The sequence below is a fragment of the Grampus griseus genome (genome assembly GCF_964374135.1).
Source record: "Grampus griseus genome assembly, chromosome: 16".
NCBI classification, from domain to species: Eukaryota; Metazoa; Chordata; class Mammalia; order Artiodactyla; family Delphinidae; genus Grampus; species Grampus griseus.
In genome coordinates this window covers 13,085,766-13,112,442 of record NC_139010.1, presented here as the reverse complement: position 1 = coordinate 13,112,442, position 26,677 = coordinate 13,085,766, and the positions used below count along the sequence as shown (strand labels likewise).

Below are 26,677 nucleotides of genomic sequence, written 5' to 3'. Positions count from 1 at the left end.
AATATGGACTTCATAGTAAGGCGACGCTGGAAAAAAGTGAAATGCAATCCTTACGTCACATAATATACAAAACCTCTTCCACTTTTATGACTGGGAAAAAGCAAAGCTACGTATGAGGTATTTAGAAGATAATACAGAACAATAGCTTTAGGATACCCTTCTCTATTATGAGGTCATAAATCAGTAATAAAAAGAAAACATAAAGGAAAAAGATTAATTGAACACATTAAAGTTAATTTTTATTCATCAGAAAGTACCATCAACAATGGGAAAAGACAAGCCACATCCTGGGAGAAGTTACTTGTAAACATTTAACCAACAAGAATTGGTACCCAGAATATGTGAAGAATTCCTATGAACTTATAATAATGGGCAAAAAGACTGGAAATGAAAATTATAATTACAATTCATGCCTAAAGTCCACTAGATTAGCAAGAATTAATAAGTCTGACAAAATTAAGTATTACCAAGGATGCAAAGTGAATCTCTTACAGTGCTGGAGGTGGTCCACTTCGGAAAGTAAGTTGAACGTACACACAACCGATGACTTAGCATCATTACTCCTAGAGAAATTCTCGCACACTCCTAAGAGACACGCACAGCAGTATTCACGACAACATTGCTTGTGATAGCAAAAGCAAATAAGCAAACAAAAAAAAATGATGAATGATCCAAATATCTATCAACAGTAGAATAATACTACAGTATTTTCATTCAGTGGAATACTAGTCAGTAATGAAAATGAATTAATTTTGAGATTAACATGAGTGAACCTCAAAAACAAAATACTGAAAGTTAGAGTATAATGAAATAATATGCATACAAATTCAAAACAGGCAAAATAGTCATTGGGTAGAGATACATACATAGTTGGGAAAACTGTGAAGAAAAATGAGTGAAAAACTATCACAAAAATCAGGATAGTGACTATTATGGAGAGAGTGAGGTGAGGGTATGTGATCGAGAAAGGGCACACAGAGACTTTTCACTGGTAATGTTCTATATCCTAATCTGAATAGCTGGTGCACTAGCGTTGGCTTTATTATTCTTTAAAGTACACATTTACATGTCATACACTTTTCTGTATTTATGATATTTTACAACAGAAAGAAATTAACTTATCACATTTTCATTTAACTTTCGGTAATAAAATACTTTATTGGTACCTTTTACTGTCAAAAACAGAGTAATGTTTCCATTGCTTAGCTTCCATCTTTAAATGAAAAGCTTTTTTTTTTTAAAAAAGGAAAAAAAATCATTTGATTCTGTCAAAAAACCAGCTACAACTCACTTTTGCAAATAATTAGGTTCTCTCACTTTAAATACCTTAATTCACTGGTCTTCACAATAAATAACTGTATATAAAAGGAGACAATGGCCTGAACAATTTTGCAGAGAACATTTTACACATCTTAAAAAACTAAGCCTAAATGCTACCCCAACTAAAAACTTGTAAGAATATTTAGTAAGAGTTATTATAAAATTGAATTCATGTAGCACCACGAAATTTGGGATTTATAGTATTTCAGATGATATGATTTACTGAGAAAAAAGAGTAATGATTTGTCTTCTATGAATTTTCAGGGGTTTCTATACAAATAGAAAGAATTCAATATAGGTCCCTTTTAAAAGCCAAAGGTTCAAAAATCTATGCATGCCTTTCACCATATCTCCAATTTGTGGATCTAGCAATTGACCATATGGTAAAAGATCCATGTGTGATAAATAACACAGTACAGTCATATCTGAATATAATTTCTTACTCATCTTGTCTCCTTAATATAATTTACACCTCAATTAAAACATCATTCTATCTGCAAGTTATATATTTCTCTAAAATATTCTGTAATTCAGATTTCCATTTAGACAAACTTCCCCTCCTCCCCTTTTCTCAAATCAGTATGATCTTATGGTATACCTCATTGTTTGGTTTTTCTTCCTTCAGTGAAACTCCTCCTCAAATCAAAGTATTATAATAACACAGATGTAGCTTAATTAACATATTAGAAAAAAGAATAATACATACATTATGGATCCATGCTAAATAAGACAATACAAAGCCAAAAACACACGACACCATGCTATGCTCATCTATTCTGAACCACCACAAGAAGGCCCTGATAGGGCCCTGGCTCATGTAAACTGATGTCCCAGACACCCCTAGTGTCCTACACTCCAGCATAATTAACTGTTCTGTTAAAGACGTTTCCATGTTTATTTCTGTTTGTTCAAAACAGTCTACAGCAACTTTGACTCCTAATCCTGAACATGATGCTAAATTTGTAACACATTATATTTTTAATCAAGCCACAGATTATAACCTTAGTATTTTCTACTATTACCCATTTGTTTAAAAACAGACATTGAGGGGGCTAGGCAACAACACAAAGTTGAGGGATTTTTGTCTCTGCCTTCTCTTGATTAGTTGGGGATTTTAGATGTGTCATTTAATTATTCTCTGCTTCAGTGAAAAAGGATCCTTTAAGCAACTGCCCAAAGATCTTAATTTAAAACCAAGTAGGTTGACTCAGTGGTCGGTAGGTGAAGAGCCCTTATCCACACACTCCATCCATAACACTCCGTCCTCTCTTTGGGAACAGGATGCTCCCGACCCACCTTCAGCACAACACATTCCATCCCTCAGCCCAGACGCAACCAGGATACACATCAGAACATGAAGCCGGGTAAAATTAACTCAAAGCTACTCTTGGAACAAATACCAGATTTTGATTTGTCAATGATTCCATAGTGAAGTATACTCACAAAACAGAGACTCTGCATTGCAAAACTTGCTTTTTCTTCTCACACTAAGTTAAATTGCTAAAGTAATGTCAGCAAGAACACAAAAGATAAGCATGTCTTCTCTGAAAGAGGCACTGCATCTGGATTGGAATTAAGGCTAAATAGTGCTGGTTTGTGGTTCAGACTAATGTGTCACTGATGACATTAACCAACAGATTCGCTATTTGTCCTGTATGCCTGTTTGTGAAGATGCGTCTCTATCTCCTCCCTGAAGACCAGCATTCCCAGGTGCGAGTGAGAGGCCTCGTTCATGGCTTTGGACTGGATGCACATGCGGTACTGCTCGGGTGTCAACTCATCAGCACAGCGTTTCTCGTGCCAGAGGTGGAAAAGACCAGGAACCGGAGTCCGAATCACAATCAGGTCACCATGTAAGTATTTTCGATAAAGATGAACATCTTCTCCACCCCAACCTTTTACTTCCATATCAAATCCACCTGCAGGATCAAAACTCACACTGTTAAGTAACTGCCTGGCAGCCAGAGCACAGTCAAACCTGATAAACATTTAAACATTCTGCTTCAAATGAGATGGCACGGTATAATCCAAAGACACCCGAAGTAGAGGACTGACATCCTGGTTTAGAAATCCAGTTACCAGCTGACGTCTAGAAGCTCACAATCTGTTGTTGAGAGTATCAAAATGAGATTAAACATCTGAGAATACTTTGTGAACTTCAGAGTTCTACAGAAAACCTCTAGAAAGTCAAATAAAGGAGAAGGAAACATAAATCACCCACAATATCACCACCATTAATGTTTTATTATGTTTTCTTTCTATCCTTTGAGATCCAAGTTCTTCTGGGTCACAGAAAACTTTCCAGAGGGGAAAACAGAAGAAATGGCCAAGGTGGACACATAAAGTTGAGAATGGGCACACAGATGATTTAAAGCCATGGAAGTGGGTGAAATTACTAGAGTTTACAGGGAAAACAGGGCCCAGGTCTAAATGCTAAGAAATGTCAATATCTAGAGGGTAAACAGGCAGAGAAAGACAAGTCAGCAAAACAGACTGAGAGGCGGCCCCAGAAGAAGGAGAAAATTCTGGAGAATGTGCTATCACAGTAGTGAAGTGAGGAAAGCATCCTGAGAAAGAAATGGTCAAGTGTGTGCTGCTCAATTAAGAACTTAAAAAGAATCAAGTAGACCTGGCAATGTAAATGTCACTTAGAGCCTTACTTAGAGCAAGGGAGATAGAGTTCACACTATTTTCAAATTGGTTTAAGCTGAACTAACTTTAAAGAAGCATGGAGAATACAAACTATTTTGAGTTTTTTGAAAAGCTAGAAAAGATTCTTAAAAATGGAGAAAAAATTAATTCTTTAATTAAAAGCTAGGTTTCCAAATTATGTCTTTTGTCAAATAATTCTATGTCACTTAATTTCACTCTCATAGGATGACAATAATCCTGAGATCTCTGAAAAATATTACTTTAAATAGTCACAGCTTTACTAAATGCTATGTCTGATTATATCTTGGCTTTTCTTCCTTGTAGATACGAATAAGCTCCTCAAATACTGGAGACGGTATAAAAATAAACAGAGGACTTCCGGTTTCTGGTCCAGCATGTACAGACCTTAGAAGTCATCACTCCATCCTGACAACAAGTAAAAAGTTGAACAAACTGAAAACTCAACAACTCTTTTCAGATCCCTCGGAGAAATAAAGTCACAGGGCAAACTGTGAAGACACAGATAGGTGGGTAAGACAGAATCACAACTATTAGGGAAGAAATGGACTAGTAGAAATCTCCAGGGGAACCAGTACTGGGGTAGGAAAATCTGAACTGTAATTGATGAATTGCTAGAGGCTCAGTGGAAAAGTCTAAGAGTTGAAAATTCCAGAGAGGCCTGCACACTTTTGTGAGTTTTACCTCTAGGTCTACCAGGTTCTCACAGTGAAGACTGGAGAAAAATCCCCTAGTGCTTTCAGAAGGAGGGGGAAAGTAACCATTCTGAAATATGCCAGGGCATTTTGTTCTTCTTAATAAGGCCTGTGTTTAGGAAAAACTATTTTACCAGAGTCTAACCTATCTGGGGGAAGGGATATACCCAACTCCAGCCCACTCTAGCCATCCTGTCCCACCTAAGATTGGGGGCTGTGTCTTTGAAACGATTGTGAAGTTCATGGTCCAGGCTCACTAAAGATGGACTGAGACCTTATCATAGGACTACAGAATTCTTCCTCTTCTCCCACACCTTACCATCACTAAAGGCCTAGTTACTGCAGTTTCCTTTACCCAGTACATCATGTTCAGCTATGAGGAAAAAAATTAGGCAAACTAAAAATCAAAAAACAGTTTGAAGTGAGACAGGCTGGGACCCGGGACCCTTTGCTGCAGTGCTTACACCTGGACACACCTCTCCTCGAAGCAACAAAATACAAAGAAACCGTATGGGACGAAAAATAACTGCATGAATGCGCAGTTGGGGCAAATTATGGATAGAAAGATACAAAAGATCGAAAAACCCAACTGCCACTTCTAAAGAGCCTGGAGCAAAAACTGGGTGTCAGGAGCAAAAGCAGGGAACTGCGCATGCCCCCTGCACTCAACCCCACCAAGGGGTGGGCAGACCATCTAAGCCACCCCCCCTCTGCTCCGACCCCTGGACACACGCCTACCCCCACCCCGTATAAGGAACAAGCTCGCCCTGCCTCAGCGAGTGAGCAAGCAAGGGAACCTGTCGTTTGTTCTCACTCCCCGGCTGCTGCAGCAGGGGCCCCAATAAAGCCTTGCATGAATTTCTTGTCCGGCCTCTAGTCAACTTCTATTGATTGGGGAAGGCTAAGAACCCTGGTCAGTATCAGAGAGAAAGAGCAAACGTCAGAACCAGACTCAGATATGGCAGGGATGTTGGAACTAAAGGACTGTGAATTTAAAATGACTATAATTAATATGCTAAGTGCTCTAATGGAAAAAGCAGACAACATGCAAGAACAGGTGGTTAATGTAAGCAGAGAGATAGAGATCCTAAGAAAGAATCACAAAGAAATGCTAAAGATAAAAAGCAATGTAACAGAAATGAAGAATACCTTTGAGGGGCTCACTAGTAGACTGGACTTGGCTGAGGAAAGAATCTCTGAACTTGAGAACAGGTGAATAGAGACTTCTAAGACTGAAAAGCAAAGAGAAAGAAGACTGGGGGCGGAGGGTGGGGAGAAGAAGAAAAGAAAACACAGAACAGAATATCCAACAACTATGGGACAACTACAAAAGGTGTAACATATGTATAATGGGAATACCAGAAGGACAGAAAAGAGGGTCAAGAACAGAAGCTCCAAATGAAAGAGGCTAAACTGCAAACAAGTGCTGCTGAGAGGGCAGGGGCTCCCTTTCTCACCCAGCCCACATTCATAGGGTAGAGGCTCTCCAAGAGGGAGTAGTCCCTTCTGCTGCCACCTAGTGTCCTGCTCATAAAGCAGGAGTGTCCCTCTGAGAGAAGTGTGCCACTATCTCCACCCCCAGGTCTGGAGCAGAGGCTCAGGGGAAGCAGCAGTCCATAAGAACAAATGCTCCAGAGCTTTTCCCAAAGGAACTGACTTTATTTAAAAGAGAATGTGCAGAAGTTCAGGCCTAAGGGGGCTCTTGAAAATACTGGAGATTTGGTGGTAAACAATTAAGAGGAGGCTGGTAGCCCCATTAGAACAAGCTAAAATGTAGGCCAGCCAGTTTACCAGAACGAGGCAGGCAAAGAGACAGCTAAGGCAGGGAGACATCAGGCCATGTGCACAGCCCTCCTTGGGTCCAAGCAAACCTCAAAAACTTGCCCCAAAAACTACCCTGTAAAAGGGTTCGATTTAATTGGTTCAGACTACGGAGCAATTTATGTCCCAGAGCACTGTTAAATCAGAGCAAATTAGTGCAGCCTAATAGGTAGGAGTGACATCAACAGGCATGGAAAGAGACAGTCAAAGAGAGCCTCACTAAATCCAACGTCATCCCAGGATGGCTGTGCAACATGCCCTGATGAGAGACATGAGAAGCTTCATATTGTTGGGAGGCAGAGGGTAGGGAGACAGAATTCACTAAAATAGTAAAGCCAAGTCAATTAATAAATGAATAAGCAAAGTCAAAACAAAATACAAGCCCTGGAGGCAGGGGGAGTCAATATCTAGAATCAACACAAAATATTATCTAAAACGTCCAGTTTTCAAAAAAGTATTGAAAGAATACTGAAAAGTGTGACCTGTATACCAAAAGAAAAGCCCGCAACAGAAACTGCCTGTGAGAGCGCCCGGATGTCAGTTTTAGCAGATTTCAAAACAACCATTTATAAATATGTTCGAAGAATTAAAAGAAATCATGCTTAAAGAAGTAACAAAGTAAGAATGACAACGTCTCATCAAGAAGAGAGTATTAATAAAGAGATAGAAATGAGATTCTAGAGTTAAAAAGCACAATAACTCAAATGAAAAATTCACTAGAGCAGCTCAACAGTAGATCTGAACTAACAAACGAAGAATCAGTGAACCTGAAGATAGATCAATTGAGATTATGCAATACAAAGAGGAAAAGAATGAAGAAAAATGAACAGTCTCAGAGAAATGTGGGACACCATTAACTGCTCCAACATGTATCTAATAGAAATACAAGGAAAAAACAATGAGAAAGGAGCAGTGAGAAATAACAGAGGTCAGAAGGCAGTGATGTATCCTTACTATTTTATTAAGCAAGAAATCAGGGAAAAAGGCATTAGTCTCATGTAATAGTCTTTTTTATTACTATTTGCTGATTTTCCATCATTTGTTACAGAGATAAAAAGACAAGGTGGAGGACTTCCCTGCTGGCACAGTGGTTAAGAATCCACCTGCCAATGCAGGGGACATGGGTTCGAGCCCTGATCAAGATCCCACATGCCGGGGAGCAACTAAGCCCGTGTGCCACAACTACTGAGCCCGTGTGCTGCAACTACTGAAGCGTGCACGTCTAGAGCCTGTGCTCTGCAACAAGAGAATCCACCACAATGAGAAGCCTGTGCACCGCAACGAAGAGTAGCCCCTCCTCGCTGCAACTAGAGAAAGCCCACGCACAGCAACGAGGACCCAACATGGCCAAAAAAAAAAAAAAAAAAAAAGACAAGGTGTAGGAATTTCCAAAACAAATGGCTGATTATAAAAATGAAGGTAAGATGGACCTAAAAAATACACAAAATATATTCTATTAAAAAATATATATACCATGTATTCTAACACGTTGTGGAAAGGTAGCCCCTGAATGAATCAGGAGACATGGAATGAATGAATCAGGTTTCAGCCTGCTTCCTTAAACTAAGCTCTGATACTTTAATTTTTGCTGGGTGAGACTAAAGGTACAGTGGGGCAGGTAGCTTAGATGAGATCCTTCATGGTTAGCTTTGGTTTAGGAGAGTGGATAACTAAGCCAGTGATTCCAAGTTCCCCACTCCAACTTCAACGAGAGCTAGAAAGATTAGGTGTTTTCCCATTTGTTTTAAATACTGGGATTTTGCATTATGTTCAAGAAATCCGTGGTTTCCTCTCCAAGTAAAAAATATGAAAGCCCTTGGACTAGATAACCCAACATTATTTCTAGCTGTAACAATTCATGAGTACACCACCAAAGCCAGGTACAGATCTTTTGTAAGAGTACTCGAAACAACTGCAAATATGGGTATTTTATTTTATCATTATGACCTCATTTTTCTATTCAAAGACACTAATTATAAGCTCACTTTGCCTTTCATATTTCCAGACTCTTCAGCTAATCTCAGACATTCAAAATTTAATAGGAAAACATTTACATCTGAGACCTTTTAGAAAAATGCCATATTACAGTATATACCTAAAGTCCTATCCTTAAATGTAAGGTATACTTACCAATGGTCAGGAAATCTGATCGATACTGACAAGTCATTCCAAAGCCAAAATCTCGCCAAAAGCCAGAATCCTTTTTGTGAACCTGAAGTTTAAAAAACAAAATTCAATTTAATCCCTCAAAAACTAGAAGTAGTTTCAATCAACAATGAAACAAATTAAAATATTTTCCAAATAATACTTTTTCCTGGCATTTATGTGACTGATAATGGATCAGATGCCTTTATATTACTAAATCCTTACAAAACCAACAAAAATACAGTAATCCCCATGAGCATAGGATTCTTGCTACTTCTTTTTTGTTGTTTTGTTTTGTTTTATGAATTTTGTTTTATTTTACTTTTTTTATACAGCAGGTTCTTATTAGTTATCTATTTCATACAAATTAGTATGTGTATGTCAATCCTAATCTCCCAATTTATCCCACCACCACTGCCCCACCCCCTATCCTGCTGTCCCCACTTGGTGCCCATACTTTTGTTCTCTACTTTCAATTTAATTTGTTCAAACCTTGTAGAAGGTGCAAGCTGAGGTTACTAACAATCAAAGAATTTGATGCCTGACCTCAGGGGGCTTACATTCTGTTTAAGGAGGACACCAGTTGCACAAGCACATACCGTAATACACTGATCACTTCTACAGAGTAGACCTTATTTGGTGCCTGGCCAGCATCCATTCCCCTACCGCTTTCCTAACTGTGTACAGTTTTGCTCTGGTAATTACCTGGCCCCATGCAGTCCATGAGTTTCAGGGACGCTCCTTCCACTGGCAGCGTCAGACTGGGCCGTGAGCATGCTACACCAGTGAGACGGTCTCACCCTACTCACTTAGGAACTGATTAGGCATTAGACAAAGTTCAGGTCAACATGCTAAAACAGGAGGGCTATTGGGAACTTTGGAAAACAAAGCCCCCTCATTCTTCTGAGAGCTACTAGAAAAGACACTTGCTCTCTTTGGATGGTGTAGGGCAGGAGTAAGCAACTACCACCTGGCTTTGCAAATAACTGTATTGGAACAAAGCCACACTCATTTGTTTACAAATTGTCTATGGGTATTTTTGTGGTACAATGGCAGAGTTATTAAATAGTTGGAACAGGGACTGTATGGTCTGCAAAACCTAAAATATTTTCTATGTGGCTCTTTACAGAATAAGTGTGTCAACCCCTGGTGTAGGGTATAGATGAGAAGTTTGGAACTGCTTCAGTCCTTTCCCACCATGAGGGAAACCAGTTTTAAAATGGAGCAGTCACCACTGAAGTCCAAGCAGAGAAAGAAAAAGAAAATCAGAGCTTTGATGACACTGCACCTGCAGAATGAAGTAAAAGTTGAAGCTTGATAAACCTCCTTTTAAAATTCATACATTCAACAAGTGTTTAATCTGTTGGACTTGGTTTTGGGAGCTGGGACCCAGCAGGGAACAGAGGTGACAAAATCCCTGCTACCACAGAGTCTCCATTTTGATGGGAAAATAACCAATAAATAAATATAGGTCTCAGGTGGTGACACATGCTGGAAAGAAAGATGCCGTAGGCTAAAAAGAGAGCAAGATAGAAAGCCTATTTTAGATATAATGGCCACAAAAGGCCTCTATGAGGAGGTAACGTTTGAGCAGGGACCCTACTGAAATCAGGGAGTGGGCTATGCAAATATGTGGAGATCATTCCAGAAGCATGTACAATGGCTCTGAGGGAGGAGCTCACTTGGAGTGTTTGAGAAACAGTAAAGAAACAACTGTGGCAATAGCTCAGAAAACAAGTGCAAGAAGAATGAGGCCCCAGGTCAAGAAACAGCTATTACATTTTCCAAACATAAGTGGTATTACAGTATTTTGATAGGCTTATGGCAATGATCTAGAAGAGGCAAAATGTTAGGATAGGAGAGAGTGAAGAATGGCTGAGGGGCGCCCTTGTTTAGGCATGAGGGATGAGCTCCATGTAGTTCACTACAAAAGGACGAGCTGGCCTTAGGAAGGAATGTGGCAGTTCCTCCACTGGGACTGGAGAGAGGCTGAGAATGGGATACAGAGCCAGTGAGGCCGATGGATCTCATGACCGGAGAATAAGGAAGTGAACATCCAACTGCTTCTCTTTTCTAAATGAAACACATACGTGGAGAGTGAGGAGTGGTGAGGGCTGCTGGGAGGCGTGAGAAGGATAGTGTGGCGGACTTGGAGGACAAAGAGTGGGTGGACTAGGGTAAGGCACAGGATTTCAGGGCAGTCTGGGACTCCTGAGGCCTGTGGTCACGTTTAAAGCTATGCTGTGTAGTGGGACTGTGTGTCTCTCACTCTCCGCATTCTGCTGCTCTGGGGCCGGGTTGACAGAGTTGTCCTTAACCAGGTTAGGGTTCTAAGAGAAAACACTGGAAGGAGTGAGGGATGAAGGAGGTGAGTGTATGGCAAAAAAGAGGCTGTGGATAACAGCTGACCATGGAATCTGAGTTGGGTAAGGAGGGAAATGAGGATATGGATGTGAGGAGGGTGACAGAGAGGAGAGAGACAGGCACCTCACCCAACCTGCAGCATTCTGAGACAGCTTCCTCCAAGAAATGAAGTTAGAGCTGGGATCTGAGAGATAAGTAGGAGTTAGTTAAGTGAAAGATGTGCTGGGAGAAAGTTCCAGGCAAAGGAACAGTTTACGCAAAGGCCTGTGATGGAAGAGAGCACTGTGGGTGAAAGATGGTGGGACTAAACACTGGGGTCAGAAGTAGAGGTGCCCATAAATGTGGAGCAGGGCTCAGGAAACTTTTATAGAGAACTGGACAGTAAATATTTTAGGCTCTGCAGAACACAGAATCTCCGTCTCAACTACTCAACTCTGTCACTGTAGTGTGAAAGCAGTCATTAACAATTAAATAATCAAACGAACACGTTGTGTTCCAAAAAACTTTAAGGCCACTGAAATTTGAATTTCATATAATTTTCATGTGCCATGAAATATTATCCTTTTAAAAATACTTTTCAACCATTCTTAACTCATGGGCCATTCAAAACTAGGCAGCAGGCCAGATCTGGCCTGCAGGCCACAGACTGCTGACCCCTGGCCTAGAGGGATCAGCAGGGCCACATCAGAGAGAACTACGTGTGCCTGGTCACATGGTTTGGGCTTTATCCTAATGGTAATGGGGGTTCTCTGAAGAGTAGGAGCAAAAGGAGTAATGTGATCAGATGATGTTTTTGGAAGATCATTCTGGATGATAAGGGAGAAGAGATAAGGAGAGAGAAGAGGTAAGAAGGCAAGAATGGAGTCAGTGAGGCTGGTTAAGAGGCAACAGTTATAATCTGGGGATAAGAGGCTGGTGGTATAGACTGTCATGGTATGTCCAGAAAGAAAAAAAATTTGATGGGATGTAGAAAAGATTTAGGACACAGAATTGACAGAAGTCAGCAAGTGACTCAATGGGCAGGAGCAGGGGATGAGACGGAAGGATCATCCAAGGATGACAGCAGACTGTTGTCCTGACAATGGGTATGTGACGGTACATCCCCCACAAGAGCAGGAGCACGGGGCTGGGGGCAGGGGAGGACCAGCCCAGAGATGGATGATGTGGAGCTAGGTTCTGCACACAGTGAATTTCAGTGATCTGTAGGGCAACCACAGACTGGAAATTCTTGCAGATAGCAGGAATATAGGAATATACAGGTCTGTAGAGGAGGCAGCTTTTGAGAAGAGTGGGACAGTCTGAAAAAGCTGCTGTGCAGAATGGGAGAACCACTCTGGAAAACAGAATGAACCAGGCAGTACTGAGAACTTGGCTCAAGTAGGAGCTAATAAATGAAATACAAATTTTCCTTTAACATTTGGTGGGGGGTGGAAGGCTTCTTCCTGAGGGCAGGACTTTTTGTTAATTTTGCTCGCTATTAATTTTGCTCACCGCTATATCCCTAGTACCTAGAACAATGCAAGGCGCAGGATAGGCTTTCAATAAATACTTGGTAAATGAATAAATAAATTTATAGAGGCATAAGTTTTGTGGCAAAACCAAGAGTGGGCTCTAATATTCTTATCTCCTTTGTCAAAAATATATAATATATATAATCCTGGTGCAAAGTATTAAAACATCCACTCTGACATTTCTACCCCAGGCCAATTCTGATTTTATAAATATTATGACTTCATTTATAACTTTAGTTTCTTTAAAAATTCTTCAAATATTATCAGACTTGGGGAAAAGAGTCATTGGTTTTGTTTGATTTTTAAATCAGCACATTTTCACTGAGGAAAAGTAGAAGGAAACTCATATTGTCTACAATCCCTGATTGTTAACATTTTATTGCATTTTACTCTTTCTCCTAAGCATGTGGGAGATGCAGCGATCCACACATAACCTACATCTCCAGCCCTCAGCTGCTCACAGACGGCAGGTCCATGAATCCCCCTGGCAACTTGGCATTTTCCCTTGGATGTCTGATAACCAACACACACCTACCATGCTCAAATTGAAGTCCTGATCTCTCCTCTTGCCACTCCTGTCTTTCCCTCACTCTCCACATCTAATCTACCAGCAAGCTCTGTCAGTTCTGTTTCTAAATCATAGCCAAACCTTTCTCCACAATCACCATCCTCACCCAAGCCACAGCACCGCCCCTGGTCTACTGCAAAAGCCTAACTGGCTACTTGCAGCTAGAGCCACACACAATCCATTCTCCAAAGAACCAAAACTCCCAAGGTTTTCTATCACACTTACATAAAATTCAAACCCCTTACAAGGGTATAGCAAGCTCTACATGACCTGGCCCAGCTCTGTGCCCGCTCGCCCCCTGTGCTCCAGCCACCTTAGGAAATCTATTAGCTGTCTTTCTGCCTGGCACTGCCTTCCCCAGTCACTGTGTAGCAGGTTCCTTCCTTTCATTCGGAAGCCCCTCCAACAGCCCCATCTCAGAGAGGCCTTTCTGACGCAACGCAACACAGATACCACCTAATCACTCTTCACAACGCAGCCTGTTTTAATGATCTGCATGGTATGTGTTAATTGATTTTATTTTCTGTCTTTTCCTACCAGACTAAAGATTCTTGTGAACAACAATCACGTCTGTATGGTTCTACGTGCTGGGGTTACAGCGGTGAATAATGGCTGGCACAGAATGGACGTTCACTATTTGATGAATTAATATAACAGAGTGGAGACTATGGAGCCACACTGCCCGGGCTCCTGGCCCCATCCTGGCCAGCTGTGCATTAGGGGAGGGGCACTCATCCATGCACAGCTGTCTCCTCATCTGTAAAACAGGGGTAATAATAGCACCCACCTCAAAGGTTGTTACAGGATTAAATGAGTTAACGTGTATAAAAAACAGCACAGTACCTTGCACAAACAAAAGGGTACATAAAAACACTAGCTATTATAGCATTAAAATATTTAAAATATATATACACCATTTACCATTTTTTAACTTCACATTTACCTCTACATTTACACTGTTGTATTTATTTCCATTTCATGAACACTTTCCTCTTGACACACAACATTCACCACAGTATATACTATAATTCAATTTATCATTTTATTATTAGAGTTTTGCTTGCTTTCAATCTTGTCAATATTATGCATATTGCTACTCTACACCTCTGATTATTTCCTCAGGAGAGACTCCTGGGAGCGGAAATTATTGGATCAGAGGGATGAACCTGTTTGAAAACTCCTGACCCAGAAAGCTCACCTGCATTCCCACACCACTGGCAGGGACGGAGGAGCCCCTACCCCACCAGCCTCACTCACATGGCTGTTTTTCAAAACAGCGATTTCACGGCAGAAGAAAAGTATTGCACTGCTGTTTTAATGCATTCTTAGTAAGAATGACTATTTAAATATGTTTACTGTGAATTCTTATCAAATGCCTTTTAACTATTTTTTTTCCTATTTGGTGTATTTCCTATTTACTTCTAATACAACTTTAAACATTATGGAGAGCAAACTTTTGTCTTATGCTTTTTAAGTGAAAATAATGAAGCTTAGAAAGGTTAAATAAATTGCAATGGTTACAAACTGGTGAAACTACAACTTGAAATGGAAGTACTTAAACTTATTTTTCTATACAACATCTTAGAATGAATCCACTTTCAAATCATTCTTCGCCCACATCCTCCCAAACCAGACAAGAAAATTCGCTCTTCACCCTCATAGGCTGAGTCCATTTTGCACTTCTTCTGGTTTGTTTTTCCAAGTAAAATTTTTTATAAATAAACTTTTTATTTTGAAATAATTTCAGATTTACAGAAAAGTTGCCACATAGTAAAGAGTTCCCATATACTTCTCTTGTAGCTTTAGCTTCCCCTAAATGTTCTTATCTTACACCGTTGTGGTACATTTGTCCAAACTAAGAAACCAACAATGGTACATTACTATTAACTAACTGCAGACTTTATTTGGATTCCACCCGTTTTTCCTTTAATGTCCTTTTTTCTGTTCTAGGATCCAGTCCAGGCGACCACATTGCATTTGGTGTTATGTCTCCTTAGTCTCCTGAGAAATTGTGACATTTTCTCAGTCTTGTTTTTGATGATCTTGACAGTTTTGAGGAGTAATGGTCAGGTATTTTATAGGATGTCCCTCAATTTGGGTTTGTCTGAAGTTTTTCTCATAATTAGGCTGGGGTTATAGGTTTTTGGAAGAAAGACCACAGGGGTGAAGTGCCTTTCTTGTTACATCATATGAGGGGGTACATGACAAGACTAGTAATGTTAACCTTCATTACTTGGTTTAAGGTGGTGTCTGCCAGGCTTTCTCTGTTGAAACCTACTAGTTTTTCTTTTTTCATACTTGTTTCTTTGGAAGTGAGTCACCTAGCTCCACCTTCTGGAAAAGGGAGTATCTACAAGTTATTTAGAATTTGGTAGGGAAGATCTGTCTCTTTTCCCCCTAATCTAATCAACCTATCAATCTATCCAGTTCATTCATTATTATTACTTATTTACTCACTCACAAATTTATTTATATCAGTATGGACTCATGGATATTTATTTTATTCTAGTGTTATAATCCAGTACTAGGTTATTTATTTTGTTGCTCAAATTGTTCCAGCTTTGCCACTGGGAGCCCTTTCAGGCTCGTGTCCCTCTGACATACCCTCATCCTTTTGTTGTTTGAATATCTCCTTACTTTCTAGAGCTACAAGATGCTCCAGGCTCCTCTATTTCCTGTCCCAGCACTAAGATCTGGGAGCTGGGTATGCCTTTTACTCTAAAGATGTCACTGCTTCTGGGTCTCTTGGGACAGAGTTAGGGCATACATGTATGTATACCATGTATATACCCTTTGACTTTTTAATCCTAAATTGCTATTAACTTCTTTTTTATTATGTGTTTCATCAACAACTATTTAAAGAAACTAAAGTTTTACTAGGTTCTTGCTGTTGTTGACCACTTTTTAAAAATAATTTATTTTAAATAAAAATTTTTTTGGTTGCGTTTAAATAAAATTTTTTGGCTGCATTGGGTCTTTGTGGCTGCTCAGAGGCTTTTCTCTAGTTGTGGCAAGCAGGGGCTACCCTTTGTTGTGGTGCGCAGGCTTCTCCACTGCGGTGGCTTCTCTTGTTGGGGAGCACGGGCTCTAGGTGCATGGGCTTCAGCAGTTGTGGCACTCAGGCTCAGTAGTTGTGGCTCACGGGCTCTAGAGCACAGGCTCAGTAGTTGTGGTGCACGGGCTTGGCTCTGCAGCATGTGGGATCTTCCTGGACCAGGGCTCGAACCTGTGTCCTCTGCATTGGCAGGTGGATTCTTAACCACTGCGCCAGCAGGGAAGCCCCTGACCACTGTTTTATTCTCAGGTCTTCCTCTTTCAATGTGCTCATTCTCATTCTGCTGAATTAGAAAAGGTCTGTGAGAAATAACCTCTGACCTCTTCAGTGTTCAAAAATATCTATTTTGCCCTCAAATAAGTCAAATATGGATTCTATAATCGAAGTTATTTTTCTTCAGAATTTTCAAGGTATCATTTTATTATCTTCTAATACCAATATTATCATGAAGGCCGCGAGTGCCAACCTATTATTCCTTGGTAGACAAGCTAGGTTTTGCTATTTTTGGCGTCTCTGGAAACTATTAGGATTGTCCCTTGACTTCTGTTCTCAAATGCCAGAAGACTTATCTTTTCTTAGTTCTTTGAAGTTTTCTTCTATTTCCTCCCCTCTCTATTCTCTTTTCTTTCTCTTCTGGAACTCCTATTAAACAATCTGGGAGCTTCTGAATTGATTTCCCACATCTCAATTTTTCTCTCACATTGTCTCTTGGCCTGTCTGCCAGTTTATAAACTATTTCAACTGTGACCATCTGCTATTCAGCCCATTTACTGAGTTTTATATTTTCACAATTTCCAAGTTCTGACTCTATTTTTAGCAACAAATAGTTTTACAAAATCAACATTTTCTCTAATTTCCTTAAACATATATTTAAAGTTGTTTTCTACCTGTATTCATATTCTCATACGTTAATTTTTCTATTTATTAAAATTTGGTGCCTCTTTCATTGTGTTAGCTTCCCTCAAATGTTTGGCTAGCTGTGGTTAGCTGCCACTCATTTTTGTTTCAAAAATCATTGTTCAAACACCCCTGGTTCTTAGCTATGATTACAGGGGTCTATCTCCAGCAACAGTGAAGGAGGGGCTAAACGTGGTCTTGGGCAAAATGTGCCAATGACGGCTCACCTCTGGAGTCTGGGGCTCCCTATCCACCCTACAACTCAGTATTCCTAGGACCCTACCCTGCCTTTCTAGCTCCAGGGACCACACACACTGCCTCAGCCTGTAGGTCAGTGCCTGTGATGCCTGCTGTTCAGCACAACTTCCAGAGAAGCACAGATACTCTACCACTCCCTGTCTTCTATGAGCTCAGAGGATGCAAGGCAGCCCCATCTTCAGTGTTGTCCTGAATATGTTCCAGACTGTTCTCTCCTCCATTAATCAACCCTATGACAACTATTGTCATCTTACAGAAATTTCTCAAAATTTAGATCTCCTAATGGCACTTCTCTCATTCTCCAATACGAATATGCCTTTTTATTTTTAATAATTCACTTCTACAAAGGATTTACGGTGTCAGATAGGGCAGATGTAGATGCTCAGTTTGCCACTTTGACCCCATTTGTATCTATATTCCTAAGTAATACTGGCCTACAGATAAGGTAGAAGTGTGTGTGTGTGTGTGTGTGTGTGTGTGTGTGTGTGTGTGTGTGTGTGTGTGTGTATGTTTATGTATACATGCTTTGCCAGGGGTTGATATGAAGATAATGCTGGCCTCTTAAAATATATTAAGTAGATCATATGGCACTAATATTATCTGTTCTTTGAAAGTTTGGAAAAACTTACCAGTGAAACATATCTACGTATCTGCAGGTTAAATGTTTGATAACTGTTCTAATATTTTAAATTGCTCTTCATCTCTTCAGAGCTTCCATCTCTTTTATTTATAAAATACTAACATGAGCTTTTATAAAATATTAACATGAGGGACTTCCCTGGTGGCCCAGTGGTTAAGACTCCATGCTTCCAATGGAGGGGGTGTGGGTTTGATCCCTGGTCAGGGAACTAAGATCCCGCATGCTGTGCAGTGCAGCCAAAAATAAAATAAAAGTACAAAAAAAAAAATTTACATGAATTTAGTTCATTCTAATATTTTATAAACTCTCAAATCTTTCCTTTTATTTAGAATTTTTAAAACTTACTATATGAAATAGATTTCTCTTAATGTTTTCTTATTCTAATTTTGTACGTTGTTGTTTTCTATTTTACCCTGAATCTGCCCACTTTATGATTACATTTTTTCTGCACATAAAGAATAAGCTCCTGTATTTGTCAATCTATTATTTTTGGTTCATTAATTTCCACCTTTATCTTTATTTCTTTCCTGGAGTTACTTTTCACTTTTTAAACATGTTAAATTGTCTTCTTAGTTCATTTGTTTCCTTTTTGTTCTTAATGTTAACAATAAAAGATTAGGCTAAATGCAATATAGTATCCTGGACTGGATCCTGAAACAGAAAGAGGAGGTGTAGTAGAAAAACTGGTGAAATCCTAATAAAATCTATAGTGTAGTTAGCAGTAACTTACCAATGTTAATTTCTTAATTTTGACAAATGAACCATGGCTATGTAAGATGTAAACAATAGGGGAAACTGGGTGAAGTACAGGAACTCTCTATACTATCTTTCCAACTTTTCTGTAAATCTAAATTATTCCACATGTTTATTTAAATTTTTTTCAAAACTTTTGTAACTTTGTCAATAACTGTAAGTTCTGATATATGGCACTCCCATTTCAAGACTAAGTAATTTCCCATAGTATATTATTCCTTCTTATTTATTTAGTAGTTTTAATTTCCAGTTAGTAAGGTTTCTAAAATTAAAATTTATTTTTAGTATTACTAAAAATAAGTTGGTAGAAATGACCGTACAGTTTTCACAATCTAGAACCTGAACTTTTCTCTGTAGCCTAAACTTTTCTGCCCACCCCCAACCCCCTGCCAGAATCACACTTTATGGAGGGGGTACACTATGAAAGTGTGTTCATAGTAACTACAGTTTTTAATTGAAACTATGTTTTCTGTTTGTGAAACAAACATAAAGGAACCAGGCAAGGATCTCTGAGACTTTTCATAACCGATAGTAAGAGTCTTACCAGCTGCTGTTCCACAGGCGGGGGCACATCCAGATTGGCATAAACAATGGCAGGGTTGTAAAGACTAAACACCACAGGGTAAAACACCTTCTTACCTATAAATTAAAATATGTTTACATCACAAAAAGAAGTAATAAAATAAAGCATTGATCTTTATTGCAGTAAAGTCTTTACTACGACTTCGTTAAAGTGTTTCTTTGTTACATATGATGATCTTATTTTATTAATATTGTATTTTATCAATGTTCAGGTTACTGAAACCTCATGTTGATGAACATGATGATGATTTTATAACATATCAGTAAGTTTGGCTATGAAACTATAACCTTGCAAAAGAACAGAGAAAAAAAGACTAAAGGGTGCTTTATTCCCTTTTGACATGTTTATTCCCTTTGACTCTGGGGCGATGCACAAAAGCATTCTCTCACCTGTTCTGAGGTGAACCATTTATTAATCATTATGTCATCGAATTAGCAGTAACAGATGTAGGTTAACCTCTGACAATCACCAAGAAACTTAGAAACTTCTGTTAAACTCACCCTTCAAAATGAATCATAAAAACAGTGAATCCAAAGGATATTGTATAATGGATACATAAATAATAATTAGAATATAGAACTGCAGACAGATCTAAACAAGATTTGGAAAACTTGGGAAGATTGAGTTAAAAATACATGATGTGGGGTTCCCTGGTGGCGCAGTGGTTGAGAGTCTGCCTGCCGATGCAGGGGACACGGGTTCGTGCCCCGGTCCGGGAAGATCCCACATGCCGCGGAGCGGCTGGGCCCGTGAGCCATGGCCGCTGAGCCTGCGCGTCCGCAGCCTGTGCTCCACAATGGGAGAGGCCACAACAGTGAGAGGCCCGCATACCGGGGAAAAAAAAAAAAAAAACCCACAAAAAATACATGATGTAATAGCCCCCTCAAAAGGCCTTGTCATTAGCATTCAGATTGTTAGCACTGAAGGGACCCTTTAAGGCTAACTAACTAGCCCATCTCCTCTCAACAGAGATCCCCTTGCTGAGACTGGCCTCAATCAGACGTGATAATATGTAGCACTCAGAAATTGTCAAGGACCCTGTAAGTAATGTGGCAGTCTTTTTATTACAAGATCCCCAGCAGATGTTCATCTCATCTTCATTAAAACCCACTTAGGGAAGGGGACCTCAATTTCCCAGAGGCAAATCTATTTCTTTTACATTAAGGAAATAATGTAAAATATATATAAAATATGTATTTTTGCCTGGTAAAAAAAAAGGTAAATCTAACCCTCATTTACCCACTTGACTCTCAGGGAGTTCCTGACAACCATCCCTAACCAAATTGATTAATACGAAGATAATAATTTGTACGATATGAGTAGTTCTATATAAAAAAACATTTACTATGAGATTTTTTTAATATAGAAAACTTCCTTTTCACATTTAAAATAATATTTGATATATAAAAATGTCATTTGCTCTTAACATTTTCAAAAAATATGTACAACATAAAACAAAGTATAGTAATCATCCCAAAATGCACAGTCCGAAGACCAAGCACCATCTGTATCTAGACCTCTGCGTGACTGCATGCCTGCATTTGTGTTGGCACCACCTGCCTGAGGTAGAGTGCTTCTGAATCTCACACATCACACTATCACTTTGCTCTTTTTTGATGGGTGCTACTTCCTCCTTGTCAATTTCAAGATTTATTTCTTTGCATTTGTTTATTTGAATCCAAATGTATACAATGGAATCTGGCCATAACAGAACAAGGGGTATGAACTTCTTCAGAGGGGCAAATTTTCACTTTTCTACTTAATATTCCAGCTAAATTACACCAAATATAACCTTTAAAAAACATAATTAACTTGATTCAAAATATGAGATGTGCTGACATTGTTCTAAATTCTACACTCAACCCACCTACTAACATTTTACCCACCTGGCTCAGCATTTAACCGGCAGCTGTTAAGGAATTCGGCTGAGAAATATATATCAACATCGCAGAAAAACATCAAGACCTCTCCCTTGTCCCAAGCTCGGGCACCCACATTTAGTCCTCGTCCACGATTAAATTCTTCATTCAATGAGACCAAGGTGTAATTGTGAAAATTAGACTCACTATGAGGAAAGCACATACAACAAACGGTAAGCCCCACTTAAAGCTGACTCTCTTAACGCAACTTACAAAATATATTTTACCTTCAGGTATTTATTATGTTGGGTCTACATTCATATAAGGAAAGACAATGATCAGTTTCATGTGTATGATCATCATCAGGGACAGACAGTCAACTAAATGCCCACATTTGAGGCAACATGCTAGTGATGTGAAGTTAATAAGTGTTGAGGGGCCACTACTCTTCAGGATCTTAAAAACCTATTAGGGAGGTAAGAAATATACACATGGAAAAACAGCATAGTATTTGGTAATAAATAATGCAATCCACATGAATGATACATACAAAGAGTGCTCTTCTCTCTAGTTCTTCAGATCTTTGCTCAAATGTCCCCTTATCAGAGGGATCCCCTCATGCTACATGTGAAGTAGCCCTGATCTCCCTTTTCTTTAATCTCTATTCCCTTGCCCAGCTTTGTTTTCCTCAGTACCACCAGACATGTTTGTTTGAGTGTCTCCCACTAGAATGTAAGCTCCATGAGAGCAGGGATTTTGTTTTGTTCATTACAACGCCCCTCAAAGGGTAGGAGTTCAATAAATACTTTCTGAATGAATGAATGAACAGCAGTTCTGAGGAAAAAAGATTGCTTTTGTCTGAAGTAGTTAGAGAAGACGTTAGAAACAGAATTTAAGTTATGCCTTAGTTAAAATCCTGAATTCAGTGGTGAGTGTAAAGGTCATTCCAATTAATTATTCTCAAAGGCAAGGAGGTAAGAAAGTAGGAAGCTTTTTAAAGAACAGGAATCAGACAAGTCAAACTGGAACACAGGGATTCTAAAATGGAACAATGAGAGAAGACCAGAAAAGGGTCAGACTAAGGAGTACCTTCCATGAGAAGTTGAAGAACTTGGTCAGTGTTCTAAAGTCAAGGAGGAGTCAGGGTCTTTCCACCAGGGCAGTGGTTTATCACAGCCAAGTCCATGCACCCACAGCATCAGAATTCCCCGGGAACAGGTCAGAAATACATATTCTCAGGCCCCACCCCAGGCCCCTGAATCAGATACTAGGGGAGGAGCTGAGCATCTGCGTCTCTCCTGGGACAAGTCACTCCAGGTTACTGATGTTAAAGTTGGAGAACTGCTGCACTAGGGAACTGCTGGATCAAAAAAGGAACATTTTTAAAAGATTACTCTTAAAATAGTATAGAATGGGAAATGGAGAGACTGAAGCAAAGACTCAAACAGTGCATGGAGTGGACTCCAAGTACTCTGAGTGCCCATGCCTCCCCCGCCCCCTTTATAGGTTGTAAATCTCTCCCTTCTTTTGGGGAAGTTGCTGATCACCACCTCACACTCCCAGCACCAAGTGGAGGAACTAATCACAGAATACCCCAACCGCAGTAATTTCCTAGGGGCAAGGACCAGACTCAAGCTGGGCTAATCAAAATACCCCCACCCCACCTGGCCATAGTGACTGGCTCAAGAGTGGGCAAAAGTCCTTCCCTGGGATTCTCTCAACTGGATCTGGGAGAAAGCTCTTTCCTCTCTGATGGCAAAGCTGAGAAGATGTGAGCCCAGAGCCGCCAACAGCCATATACCTCACATGTGGAAGAAGCCAATCTGCAACAGGAGAATGAAGTCAACATGCAGAGAAAAACAGACAAGAAGACAAGAGAATTCTGATGGTATTCAAGTCTCTGGTCCCAGTCCCTAAGATACCAAAGCTGTTTTGGTTTTCTTCTCATTAATTTGGTTATAATAATCCCTTTAATTCTGGGAGTTATCCAAGATTCTTCATAAAAGCTCCCATTTTCCTCAACCAAATTCAAGATAAGTTTCCATCATTTGCCACAGAGGAGTCTTGATTAATGCAGGGACAACTTCAGTAATACCAACGTGAGTCACTGGTACTTAGTAGGTGATCTGAAAATGGTAAGGAGGGAAGAGACAAAGGGAAGAAATGGAGGGAGGGGAGCGTGGGTTAGAGCGGTGGCAGCAGCAAGGAAAGGACAGAACAGAGGTCCTGTGCGGTGAGCAGAAACCGATTAATCAGAGGTAGAGAATGAGTGAAAGACGCTGGCCCTCAGACATCAAGCCCAGGGAATCATGAGAACCTTCATCTGAACTGAAAGAGGGCCATCAGGAGGAGGAGCCAGTGAAGGCGGAGGAGGAGACAGTGTTTGTTTTTCCTACTCCAATGCTGTGAGAGTCCCTTTGGGGTAGGGACTGCAACTCCCTCCTCTGTGCCCAGTCCTAACCCAACCACCCCAGTTAGACTCCCGAGCAGTGTACCTGGAACATAGTCGGTGGGACTCAATGAATGTTAGTTGAACGATTCGAGAAGAATGGCCGGCCAAAGCTGGACTCTTAGGGAATGGCCACAACTAGCAGAAAGGTAAAGAAGCAAGTAAAGGATACAGAGTTGATGTGGTCAGAAAAGTCAATCAACCTATATCTTACATTATAACATATCTACATTTACAAAATATTTACATTTTACAAACATCAGAGGAGAGGTTCAAGAAGGAAGTACTGGTTAGGTATCAAATGTAAGAAAGCAAAGAGGATGACAGAGAAAAGGCTGAATTTGGCAGTTAGGTCATAACTCTAGGCCCATAACTTAGAGATGAAAAGGCTGAGAAGCTACAGAATTAATAATGGAGTATTAAGGAATTACTAATTCATTCATTCAAACCTCTGAGCACCTACTGTGTGCCAGGTACTATATGAGTTGCTTGGTTAGATAGCTACTGTTTTGTGAGGTTCAGATGTGAAAGGACAGAAACCTAATAGCAGTTACTGGGTACTCTAGAGTCAGGCGGGGGTCTCTTAAGGATAGGGGAGACCTAAGCATCATTTGCAGGGTGAGAAGGAACTTAGGAAAATGGAAGGAAAGAAAAGTGGCAAGCAAGAGAGACAAGCTCAGGAGATGATATCCAAGTGAAGGGATTAGATTTAGAAAAAGGGAAAGAGTTCAAAACGAAGGAAATGGAAGAATAAATGGAGGCAAATATATACAAGGTGAGTGGGCCGCAGAGTGAGAGCACCCTAATCATGCCACACTGTCTAAGAGGTTAAGGGAAGATGAGTCATTTAGAGTGAACTTAGGGGTGAAATGAGGAACTTACTAGCACCACCACTCACATGCTCAGCCAACTTTTAATGGCAGCTATTCAAAATTATCCATTAAGTATCTGAAATTCTCATTCTTCTATTATTATATATAAAGGACTTCAATGTGGACATGGCTCACCAACCTTGTGACAGATTCTAGGATAGACTTGACTTTAGATAGTCCTTCTTTACCAAAATACACCACTGTGAGATGAATTCTCTTGTCCTGATGAATACATACATCCCTAACAGAATTGAAAAATAAAGTTCATTCAGGAAAATATATAAGGCACTACTCATTCAGAAAGCAATCACATGAAGCTTTAACAAGAAAACAAATGAAGCATTACTCATTTAGAATGAAATCACACAAAGCTTTAAGTAAATATAAAACTGGCAATATTGCTGAATTTTGCCATATTTCAAAACATTTTTGGAACTTTTGCTTTGGTATTGCCTTCAGAAGCAAATTATAAGCTACTCAAGGAAATAAGTTCAATCAGTTCAAAACCAAATAAATAAATAACTCAAGTTTGGGGTCAAGAGTTACTTTGTCTTCAGATTGGCTAATTAGAGAAATTATACTTATCATCAAGGAGTAAATATTTGTCATGATTGAGATTAGTAACTGTAAAGAATAATGTAGCATCTGAAGGTAATTCCAAAAAAGGCAATTAAAAAATGCTTTAGGAAATCAGATCTCAAGCGAGCAATTTCAAAAACGTAAAACTCATTTGGAAGCGTGACTTCTAGATATTCTGCAACAGAACTGTGTTAACTTTTACATCCAACAACTTCAATGAGAACAAAGATTGGGACTACAAAGAATTAAAACTATCATATTAAAGTATTAAAAACATGACAATTGTTCAATTAAAACAAAAAAGTAAAACTTTCCTCAAATCGTTACCCTAATATGTAGTTGTTAACTTTTTAACACTTCAGCATTTAAAAATATCCAAATTTAATGATTAAGAAAAAGAAAAAAATTCTTTTAAAAACTGCTACAGTCTCTGCTTCCCAAGACGGAAAAACATTCTCCCACGTTTACTTGAATATTTGTATTTCTAAAATTTCTTTCAATTTTGAAATTCAAATTGTTCTCAGGGAATTTTCTGGGGAGATAGTAATGCTCTATATCTTAACTGGAGAGGCAGTTACATGGGTGTATACATTTGTCAAAAGTCATGAAACCTCTATCCTTGGAATATGTCGATTTTATTGTATGTAAGTTACACATCAATAACTTTATTTTTAAAAATTCAACTTGTCCTAAAATGAATTCAAACACAATTATAAAGGTAATCAAATTTAGTTTCTAATAGTTGTCACCCTCAATTTACTTCACAGTTCAAGTTGTCAGTAACACAATATACTATACATGCCTTAAGAAAAAAGGGAATATCAAAACATAAAGTTCCCTAAAGCCAAAAAAATTGTTCTGTAATTCTAAGTAATCATACTCAGTGAAGGTAAATTAAATAAAATGGCATGAAATGTGCTTTTTTTTTTTTAGGAGCGCTCAGTCAAATCACTAAGCCCCGGGAGTTACCTGAAGTTCTGCATAAACTGTGCAAATGCTTCAGTTCTTTCAGCAAGCGGCACAATGATATTAATAATTGATCTAGTAATGTCAATCATCTCGCTCTTCACTTTCATGAGAGGTCCAAAAGGGCGGAAGAGAGTCACGTGTCTATATTCCGTAAGGTCTGCTTTCTTAAAAAAGAGTTCATACAGTGTGCCCTTATCTCTCTCAGTGCGATAATAACCTAAAGGAAAGAGTTAGGAACAAAGATGTCTCCATGTCAAAGTTTACAAGTTCAATATGACTATTGATTTTACTCAAAGATCAAAAGTGTGATACCAAACTTGTAGGGTTTTTATATATTTGTGAAAATGTTATCCCCATAGTATAGTCAACAACAACTGTTTCTTTAAAAGGAGAGGTTAAAAAAATGTTCACCACTCTGCTATATTATTCAACCCATAAAATATGCTCCAAATGACAATGATTCCTTTTCATATATGACTTTAATAGCAGAGCCTATCAACACAGAAACCAAATGATGAAAATAAAGAAATTACTTCTAGCAATATTAAATTCTAGACCTGACAGTCAAATCATCTATTACTTGGTTCAGCTTAACAAAAATGAATTGAGTGCATTTGTGTCAGGCACTGATGGTATAAAGAAGGCTACATGGTCCCAGTTTTTTGGAAG

The 26,677-nt window shown here is 39.3% G+C and overlaps 1 protein-coding gene across 4 annotated transcripts in view; it reads right to left on the bottom strand.

Annotated features, from left to right (window-relative positions):
• Positions 1 to 219: 219 nt before the first annotated feature.
• Positions 220 to 26,677, bottom strand: part of CSGALNACT2 (chondroitin sulfate N-acetylgalactosaminyltransferase 2) — a 49,532-nt gene continuing 23,074 nt past the window's right edge. For 2 of the 4 annotated variants that reach the window (XM_082673583.1, XM_082673584.1), the window contains exons 3-8: positions 26,009 to 26,225; positions 24,600 to 24,701; positions 21,167 to 21,345; positions 19,242 to 19,336; positions 8,637 to 8,718; positions 220 to 3,239 (exon numbers count right to left, since the gene is read on the bottom strand). In XM_082673583.1, coding sequence (XP_082529709.1) covers positions 2,947 to 3,239; positions 8,637 to 8,718; positions 19,242 to 19,336; positions 21,167 to 21,345; positions 24,600 to 24,701; positions 26,009 to 26,225 — 968 coding nt within the window. In that variant the 3' untranslated portion in view covers positions 220 to 2,946. Of the gene's footprint in view, positions 3,240 to 8,636; positions 8,719 to 19,241; positions 19,337 to 21,166; positions 21,346 to 23,634; positions 23,727 to 24,599; positions 24,702 to 26,008; positions 26,226 to 26,677 lie in introns of those variants that run through there. The other 2 variants (XM_082673585.1, XM_082673586.1) reach the window with 2 other exon arrangements.